We start from the raw sequence: 10,619 nt of genomic DNA on the forward strand, positions 1-10,619 counted from the left end.
TTTCCCTTCAATCGGTTTTCTCTAGTACAAAAGAGGTACCCTAATTTTTTATGTGAATATTTATAGGCCTTATGTGAAATGAGGCTATGTGTAAATTTGAAAATTATAAATAGGACCTAATGTTCTGTTTTAGACTAAATGATGATGGTGGTGGTGGTGACATTCCCACCAACAGTGCAAGAGGGCTCCCTTTTCTCCACACCCTCTCCAGCATTTGTTGTTTGTAGATTTTTTGATGATGTCCATTCTGACTGGTGTGAGATGATATCTCATTGTAGTTTTTTTTGTTTTTGTTTTTGTTTTTTTTGCGTTATGCGGACCTCTCACTGTTGTGGCCTCTCCCGTTGCGGAGCACAGGCTCCGGACGTGCAGGCTCAGCGGCCATGGCTCACTGGCCCAGCCGCTCTGCAGCATGTGGGATCTTCCCAGACCGGGGCATGAACCCGTGTCCCCTGCATCGGCAGGCGGACTCTCAACCACTGCGCCACCAGGGAAGCCCTCATTGTAGTTTTGATTTGCATTTCTCTAATGATTAATGATGTTGAGCTCTGAGCACTTTTAAGGTAGGAAATCTAAGCTATGATGTTTGGTAGGTTAGGTATGTTAAATACATTTTTGACTTTTAGGATATTTTCGACTTACAAGGGGTTTATTGGGATGTGTATATATATGTGTGTGTTTGTGTATGTATATATATATGTATGTGTATATATGTTTATATGTGTGTGTATATATATATATATATATAACACATACCTAAGTCCCATGGCTTAACCTACACAAGTCGTGGCTCTAGGAGTCTAGAGAGGCAGATACCAGCACAAATGGTGAATGCTCTGAGACTACCATGGCTACAAGGGATGAAAACAAAAAGAAAACAGCTTCAGTGAAATGGAAACTTACTGCAGGACTCATTTAGCCACAGGAAGTTCTGTAATGCAATGTGATCCCAAAGTAACTGGGACGGGGGCCAGGAACGTTGCCTGAACTCACTCCTTCCTTCTTCCGGTGATTTGTTTTTCTCTGCACATCAAAGTCATTTTCTTTTACCTGTAAACCGGTTCTTTCTACACACTGAGCTCCAGAGTCTCCCAGCTCTGCCACCAAACTCAAGAAAGTAGATAAAACAAGGAGTTGAGGAAAGACAAGAAGGAGAATGCTTTCCTGATCTCAAATTCGAGTACCCCAGGGAATGACTTTGATTGGTCAGGTGCTAGTCCCTGGACCAATCAAATCTGGCCATTGGAGAACTCTGACTGGTGCTGATTGGGTCATGTGTCTGCCCTTAGGCCAATCAATAGCTGTGAGAGGGAGGTAAGATTTATAAAATCACTAGAAAGGCAAAATGATGGTGGTCCACTCCACTTGGAAAGTAAGGACGGTAGTGTAGGGTAAATAGAGCCCAGGAGAGGAAAGAATAGGGAGTGACACTGCTGGTGGGAATGTGAATTGGTACAGCCACTATGGAGAATAGTATGGAGGCTCCTTAAAAAACTACAAATAGAACTACCATATGACCCAGCAATCCCACTACTGGGCATATACCCTGAGAAAACCATAATTCCAAAAGAGTCATGTACCAAAATGTTCATTGCAGCTCTATTTACAATAGCCAGGAGATGGAAACAACCTAAGTGTCCATCATCGGATGAATGGATAAAGAAGATGTGGCACAGGGCTTCCCTGGTGGTGCAGTGGTTGAGAGTCCGCCTGCCGATGCAGGGGACACGGGTTTGTGCCCCGGTCTGGGAAGATCCCACATGCCGCGGAGCGGCTAGGCCCGTGAGCCATGGCCGCTGAGCCTGCGCGTCCGGAGCCTGTGCTCCTCAACGGGAGAGGCCACAATGGTGAGAGGCACGCATACCGCAAAAAAAAAAAAAAAAAAAGGAAGATGTGGCACATATATACAATGGAATATTACTCAGCCATTAAAAGAAACGAAACTGAGCTATTTGTAATGAGGTGGATGGACCTAGAGTCTGTCATACAGAGTGAAGTAAGTCAGAAAGAGAAAGACAAATACCGTATGCCAACACATACATATGGAATTTAAGAAAAAAAAATGTCCTGAAGAACCTAGGGGTAAGACAGGAATAAAGACACAGACCTACTACAGAATGGACTTGAGGATATGGGGAGGGGTAAGGGTAAGCTGTGACAAAGTGAGAGGGTGGCATGGACATATATACACTACCAAACGTAAAATAGATAGCTAGTGGGAAGCAGCCGCACAGCACAGGGAGATCAGCTCGGTGGTTTGTGACCATCTAGAGGGGTGCGATAGGGAGGGTGGGAGGGAGGGAGATGCAAGAGGGAAGAGACATGGGAACATATGTATATGTATAACTGATTCACCTTGTTATAAAGCAGAAACTAACACCATTGTAAAGCAATTATACTCCAATAAAGATGTTAAAAAAAAAAAAAGAATAGGGAGTGACAGATGTTGAGGTCTGGGGAAGGTTAATAAAGAAATGGCAGGTGGCCCCTCTTGGCTTTCTGTCTGACCTCCTCCCTTCCTCTGGGCAGGTAGAACGTGGTAACTGTACATGGATGGGGCAGGGGAATAGGGGACAGGGAGCTCTGGCTGCCCAGGCATGGAAGTACCGGCCCCAAAGTGGACACCAATTCAGGTCCCTTGGCCATCAAAGAGTTCATTTCAATCTGCAGCCCCAGGGTTTTCCCATGGTTACCCTCTGGCCCAGAATTGGACTGAGGCCATTACTCACCAAAGGACCAGTGTCTGAATCTCCAGAACCCCTCTCTGAACCTAAGGAGGCACAAACTCCCAATCTTGGCGGCATACAACAGCAAAGGTCTGTTTCCTGTTCATGGCAGGTTAGCTGGGGGGTGCTGCTACCGTGTCACCATCCCCATCGTTCCAGGACGCAGACTGAAGGAGCATCTCTGGAACATGGCCGTGAGAGTGACAGAGGGAAAGAGACTTCGGGAGGGTCTTGCGTCGGCAATGCTCCAGCCTGATGGTAGCATTTCTACTCACGGGCCAGAACTGGTCACATGGCCGCACCCAGCTCCAGAGGAGCCAGGAGGTGCACTCTTGCTGCGTGCCTAGAGAGGGGCAAATCAGAATGTTTGGTGAACACCATTAGTGGCTACCTGTCCATCAGGCCCCCAACCCACAGAAGTGAGGACCCAGCAAGTCTCATCCTTAAGCCAGCTCAGACGTAAAAGGTCAGCCCCACCTCTAAATCTAGAGAGAAATCTACTAGTGCCAGTGTATAGGGAGGAGCACTTAGCTGGGAAGATGGGAAGAGCCAGGTCCTCCATGTGAGCCGGGGCTCCCCTCTGAAAAGCTGTGTGACCTACCACCAGTTCCTCATCCCCTCTCACCCATTCCTCACCCTCAGAATGGGTGCTGTTAATTCTTATCTGGAAGGGTGGGTGTAGGTATTAAATGAGGAGGTGCCGAATGAAGATGAACTCATCAAATCTCAACCCCTATCACTCAGAAACCAGGGCTGCCATCCCTTCAGTTTTCCCAGAGCTCATCTATTAGCAAAGGTGTATATAGAGAGGATGCTCAGTAAGATAATCCCCTACAATTTGCTATATCACACCCATGCCATAGCTGACGCCATCCTAAGACTCCCTCAAATAGGTTTTGCTTCAGGCAAAGCCGATAAAATAGACAGAATTGTAATGCTTCTGGCCAAAGGCTGTTACTGAATTTGTGAGATAAGTATTGCAACCAAGGTGGTCTTCCCAATAAGTGATGAGGTTTGAAAGTGGAACAGCCAGTTCTACCGAGTTTTTACTTAAGGAAGAGACACCTCATGGGAGAGCAGAAGCATGTTGTATCAGTCAGAGTTGCAGGGGAAACACTCCAAGGATAATTTATTTTCAAAGGACACTTTACAAAGGTGTGGCTGTAAGGGCGTCACAGAAGCTTGTGCAGTGAACTGGGGCTTCGGAGAAGTCAAGGGGTTCCCACCCGGTGGGTGACAGAGATGAGGAGAGGGAGGTCGTCCAGGGAAAAGGCTACCTTGATTGGAGCAGCGACCTTCCAGTGTTCCCAGCAGCCCCAGGTGACAGTGCAGGAAAGGGGCTGGGGACCTGATGCCCAAACTTGACTGCCCTTGCTCCTTCTGATTTCTGCCAGGGCTCCCCACGGGCCAAGCCCAGCTGGAAGCCCAAAGAGCTTGGGAGCTTTTGATACAATTCCTACAAGTCGGACTCCCAAGCTGGCGAGCAGGCGGAGAGTGGGGCAGGGTGGACCTGGGGGATGATGGAAGATGGATGATGGAGGTCCAGGGGGCTTCTAAGAATTGAAGGAGTATCCCATGAGAGAGAAATTAGAATCAGCTGAATAATTCCGGGAAGCACAATAAAGGCCAACCGAAAGGAGCTCTCAGGCAGCAGATTTCTCAGTTGAAATTCTACATGAAGGAAAAGTTTCTAAGGATTTAAGCAGTTCCCACATGAAATGGGCTATCCTGGGAGGTGGGCAGTGGGGTTTGGGTTAAGACTGGCTGGCTCTCTGCTAGGGATGCTAGAGGCGGGATTCTTGCAGTGTACAAACAATTAGACCAGGTGACTGTTTGCTTTCTTCTCTTCAGTATCCACCCCCTGTCCCCAAACAGACAACCATTCTTCAATTTGGAGTGTTCCCTTTCAGAACGTTCTGGTAACTTCGACTCTGGTTTTTATTAACCATAGAGAAGCAGTATACATTACAGCTAAAAGCACAGCCTCTGGAATCAGACTGCCTGGTTTTGAATCCTGATCCATGCTAGCTTTGTGACCTTGGGCCTCACACTACTGCCTCAGTTTCCTCATCTGTAAAATGGGGTATTAAAACCTACTCCAAATGAAGGATTGTCGTAAAGATCAGTGAGTTAACAGATGTTAAGCACTTAACAGCCCCCCTACACAATCAGTCAGCACTGCCCAAGTGTTTGCTAGTAATATTAATTATGCACAAAGTTATCAGACCAATACAGTACTGTATCAATTAAGTGCCATGTCAAACATCATTTTGCCTTAATTCTTTAACGAACTCTTATGCATACACACAAAATAACAACCTATCTCAACTCCCTTGGCCACAAGAGAGAAAGCTCCAATTGTTGTCCACGAGGGCTGTGAGCTCGCCAGTTCTAATGGTCATCCAATTTTTGTCCAGCTAAGACATCCCTTTACTCCATTTAATTGGGACTGGCATCCTTTCCCCCTGGGTGTGTTGAGACAGAGCCTGCCAACCTGTGCAAACAGGCTGCTGATGAGTGGTGGAAACCTGGCTGAGCATTTATCCCTGCATTCACCCGCCCAGCCTTCCAACACACATTGACTGTGCACCCGCCCCAGGCTGGTCGCTGTGCCGGCGGCTGTGCAGTCACAGATGGCATTCGGTGTCCCTTGCCCAGAGGAGGGGAGACCAGTAACCAGGCTGGAGACCCAGTTCCAGTTGCCATTTCCATGCCCAGCCTTCCCTGGTTTATAGACCCCTCTGGACCCCACCATGACTTGTGGGGCTGGATTCCCTCCCCATGAGCCTATTGTCTTGTTTCACCCATTTCTGGGTCCTGACTCTCAGCCACTCTGTGTGTAACCCCTTCCAGTACCCTCCTCTTCTCCAGGTCTTCAGCCTTGATCCCCCAGAACGAGGCCTGCAGAACCATCTGTGGGGGCCTCCTTGCTGGGAGACATTCATCAGAACTGTGGCAGGAAGTTAAGCTTTACTTACTGATCCTCAGTTTCTCCATCTGTGAAATGGGGGTATCCCCACACTGCAATCATCATCATAAAAATCACTGCCCTTTATAAAGTGCCTGTTACAGGGCAGATGGACACTATGCATTAGTTCATCTTCTCCTTTAAAGAGGTGGTGCTGTGGCCATGTTACAGGTAAGGAAAGAGGGGCTTCAGGAAGCTGGCTCCAAATCCTGCCTTCTCCCAGCATGCCACACTGCCACTCCATGATTCCACACAGTTCAGGAGACATATAACCAGTGAAATGACACGACTAGGTGCGACCGCACTTGAAATGTTTCCCATTTTTAAAGCACACACAGCACAAAGGAAAGCTGGACATCACCCCGGAACAGGAGGCCAGGCCGCACCTAGGGTTTGATGTTGCAGATCAATGTTGGTATGAAACTGATTCCATCCTCGGGGTGTGAAATAGCTTGATTTGAAATTAGTTTGATTGCTAACCATTTTATTTTGGTCCTATGTAGTGCTTTGCCTTTGAAAAATGCCTCCAGCCCAAGTTACTACAAATTTTAATGTGTTCTGTTCTTGCTAATCAAGGGTCTCCGTCACAGAGCACTTCCTTGTGGGATCTATTGCTTGAGTTTGGGACGTTGAGAGCATTCACATCCATCACTCAGAATTCTGGTCACAAAGCTGACAATTAATTTGATAAAGTGTCTGAGAAAATTAAATGTTCCTGCCATCGTGGAGATAACTAGCCAATTTGCATCGGTAGACTTGGGCTGTGTCTAGTAAGATATGTAAAATCCTTTCTCGTTTCCTCTTGAATTATAGATAACTAGGCTCTGAGCTAGTCATGGAAGTGAGCTCTCGGGGCCAACCATATGGTTTCATATCATTGTCTTGGTTTGTGGGTTCCTATGTGAGCAAACTGAGACTTTCTAATTCCTTCAGAGTGTGGAAAAATCATTCCATGCTACCTTCCTTCCAGATCCAGATTGAAAGGCATAAGAGTCAGTGGAAAGGGCAGGGGTCTTGGAGACAGACAGCCCTGGGTTTGAATCTAGCCTCCCAAAGTTACATGGCTAGTAAGTGGCAGACCCAGGGATAGAACCAGACAGCCTGGCTCCAAACCCAGGCCTTGAATGCCAAGCCATACTGCTTCCTTCCAGCAAAGACTTCATCACAGTGAATGTTCACTGTTTGCTCTCTGTCCTGCTCCCCAGCCCCTTCAACTGTGAGCCTGGAACATAGAACCTGGCACACAGATAGTGCTGGTAAAAAGGATGAGTGGAAGGATAGGGGAGTGAATGGGTGGGTGGGCATTGAGCAGATGGGAGGGTGGCAGTGATGAATGGAAATATGGGAGTAGATGGATGATTGGATGGGCAGAAGGGTGGTGGATGGATGGATAGACAGGTGGATGGATACTAGATGAATAGGTGATGTGAGGTAGCTGTGTGGGTGGATGGGTAAATAGGGGATCTATGGGGGGAATCAATGGATGGGTGGATAGTGAATAGATGAAATGGATGGTAAGTGGATACTTAGATGGATGATGAGTAGAAGGGTAGATGGAGGGATGTATTGATGGATGGATGGATAATGAATGGTTAAGGTAAATAGATAGGTGTCTGTATAGAGGTACATGGGTGGGTAGGTGAATAAGTAAGTGAGTAAGGGGAGGTGAGTTAGGTGAGTAGGGGTGGACAGGTGGGGGTGGGGTGGGACAGATGGACATATGGATGGATGATGGTTGGATGGATGGGGTAGATGAATAGGCAGATGGGTAAGCAAATGAATGAATATATGGATACGTGGATAGAAAGTGAATGGGTGGGTGGATGGTGGCTGGATGCTAAATGGTTGGTAGTAGGTGGGAATGCAGATGTAGTGGGAAGAATGCAGGCTTTGGAGCCTCCCAAAACTATATTCGAATCCAGTTGTGTAAGCCCGTGGATGGATGGGTGGATGTCTAGAGAGGGGTCCATCCTTGTGGATTCTGCCTTCTCATCTCACACTGCACCTGGTGGTAAGTTGCAAGGGGCATGACTCACACCTCATTTAGACACCACTCTAGGCCTCCAGTACCCATGGTCATAGTATTCTTATGAATACTTATGACCCTCCATAGAGGAGGGGAGACTTGAAACAGCTGGTTCTACTCTTTTTTTAAAAAATATTTTATTTATTTATTTATTTTGGCTGTGTTGGGTCTTCGTTGCTGTGCGCAGGCTTTCTCTAGTTGCACTGAGCGGGAGCAACTCTTCATTGCGGTGCGCGGGCTTCTCACTGCGGTGGCTTCTCTTGTTGCAGAGCATGGGCTCTAGGCGCACAGGCTTCAGTAGTTGTGGCGCATGGGCTTAGTTGCTCCACGGCATGTGGGATCTTCCCGGACTAGAGTTTGAACCCATGTCCCCTGAATTGGCAGGTGGAGTCTTAGCGCTGTGCCACCAGGGAAGCCCCTGGTTCTACTCTTTAAAATAGCTCTAGCCAGAAAGAGGAGCTGAAGTGGCTGAACCTATCCAGCTCCAGAAAGGACTCTGGTCCACCATGCAGTACCGTTTTTACTTTCCGTGACTTACCTCACTGGTGTCCCTTCATTTCAAATCTCCTCCCTCCCTCCCTCCAGCTTCACACATTCCAGACCAATCCTTAAAGCCCAGCTCAAAGGCTGCCTCCTGCAGGAAGCCTTCCCTAATCTACACAAGATTTCAGAATCCATCTCTCCCTCATCAGGGCTCTCTCATCCCTATGCTCCACTCTTTATTATGCAGTCTTTGAAGATTTATTTTGCGTTATAATCAGGGAAGTTCAGAAATCTAGAGATAGTAATGCTGTCTATGCTATGTTGAGGCATTTAAAAGAAAATCTTAATGGCATTCATCTTTATCTTGCAATATACCCAGAGAATTGTGGGGCTTCACAGATTGTGAACCAAACAGCAATGTCCTACTTTGGAAGTAAAAGCATTTCCCTTTCACTCTCATAGATTTCTTAGTCATTTGAGTTTTCCCTAGTTCCGATCTGATTTTCTCTCCAGAGGTGCCTGAGAGAGTCTCTGAATGTAGGAGAGGGAATAAAGGGCCAGGGGAGCAAGATTCCCAGGCAATCCCAACCTTGCTGAGGAAGTCTGACCACCTCCCTTCCTCATCCTAGGCTCTCCCCTCCCTGCTCACTTTGGCCACTGGATCCAGGGCCTCTGGGCCTCTGGGCCCTGAGCCCTCCTCCACTAGAATGACGTATTTTATCCTGACTACCTTTCCCAGTTGTCCTACCTGGAGGCCTGCAAGCCTCAGAGGCAGAGGCACTGGGCACCTGGTCCTAGTCCCTGCAAGTAGACAAAGGACAGGAGGTTGGGCTTCCCTGGTGGCGCAGTGGTTGAGAGTCCGCCTGCTGCTGCAGGGGACACGGGTTCGTGCCCCGGTCTGGGAAGATCCCACATGCCGCGGAGTGGCTGGGCCCGTGAGCCATGGCCGCTGAGCCTGCACATCCGGAGCCTGTGCTCTGCAACAAGAGAGGCCACAACAGTGAGAGGCCCGTGTATCGCAAAAAAAACCCTAATTAATTAATTAATTAAAAAATATGATGCAAATGAACTAATTTACAAAACAGAGACAGACCCACAGACATAGAAGACAAATTTATGGTTACTGAAGGGTGAAGGGAGGGAGGAGGAATAAACTAGGAGTTTGGGATTAGCAGTTGTAAACTATAAATAAAATAAACAACAAGGTCCTACTGTATAGCACAGGGAACTATATTCCATATCCTGTAATAAACCATAATGGGAAAGAATATGTAAAGAGTAGATAGGTAGATAGTTAGATAGAGATATATATAGATATATAGCTGAGTCACTGATGTACACCTGAAACTAACACAACATTGTAAGTCAACTATACTTCAAGAAGAAATTTTAAAAAAAATTGTGCTCCCTTAACACAGTTTGTCATGGGGTAGTTTGTAAGTCTGGGTGCTCATCTGTTCAGATATTTCCTTGTGGGACAATCTGGTCAGTGTTCATCTTCCCCATCAGGTGATAAGCTCTCTGAGGACAGAGAACCTGACTGCTTTGCTCGCCAGGGTTTCCTCTGCTCCCTGGCATGATGACTGGTCCGTTAGTGTGCATTCACTACACATACATGCGTGAATAATGTGTGGGACACGCCCCTTTACCTACTGTGTGAACTTAGGCAAATTATATACATGATCTCTTGTGGACTTCACAAGGAGCCATGATGTAGGTATTACTATCTCCATTTTACAGATAGAGAAACCGAAGTTCTGGGTGTTGAGTAACTCATCAGATCCACACCTGAGCTGGGTGTGGATCCCAGCCTGCCAGGATCCAGACACAGCATTCTGGTCCCCTCAGGGGTTGTGCTTCCCCAGGCCAGCATGACATGAAGGCTCCTCGGTCGCCCTGCTTCCCCAGCCGTGTCCCTGGACATCCCCCGCTCCACATCACTAACTTGGGTCTCTGCTGTGCTTGTGTGCAGGCTGAGGAAGCAGCAAGGGCAGAGCGGCCAACTCTTGGACACAGAAGGCCGAGCCGGGAGCCAGGCCCAGGGCAAGCTCCAGGACGGGTGTAACAACAACATCCTGGCCCACGCCTGCTCCCGTGGCTGCAGCAGCTAAGCCACCACCTGTGGCTTCCAGCGGGACTGCACACACCTCTGCCCTGCCCACCAAAAGCCCCTCTTTATGCCACGATGGTCCCTGTCTCACCTCTAATAACATCAGATGCAGAGAAGGAACCCTGGGCTCGGAGCTGAGGAGCCTGGGTTCTGGTCCCAGCTGCCTGGCTGATACCTGCTTGACTGTGGACAAGCCTTGCCCTTTCTGTGCCTCAGTTTTCCACATCTGCCAAAGGGGTTAAATAGCTCTCTGCCCCACCTCTAATTACAAGGTTATTCAAAGAATCCAATTGGGTAGCGGACATG

General features: G+C 47.9%; 1 protein-coding gene across 2 annotated transcripts in view; it reads left to right on the forward strand.

Moving 5' to 3' along the window:
- STK32B (serine/threonine kinase 32B) overlaps nucleotides 1–10,314 on the forward strand; it is a gene marked incomplete at its 3' end in the record, with an annotated part of 352,809 nt that extends 342,495 nt beyond the window's left edge. For both annotated transcript variants that reach the window (XM_081233695.1, XM_081233696.1), the window contains one exon: nucleotides 10,176–10,314. In XM_081233695.1, the coding sequence (XP_081089821.1) occupies nucleotides 10,176–10,314 (139 nt within the window). The remainder of the gene's footprint in view (nucleotides 1–10,175) is intronic.
- Nucleotides 10,315–10,619: the final 305 nt, after the last annotated feature.

Source organism: Mesoplodon bidens (assembly GCF_964165515.1).
Source record: "Mesoplodon bidens genome assembly, chromosome: 1".
Classification (NCBI taxonomy): domain Eukaryota; kingdom Metazoa; phylum Chordata; class Mammalia; order Artiodactyla; family Ziphiidae; genus Mesoplodon; species Mesoplodon bidens.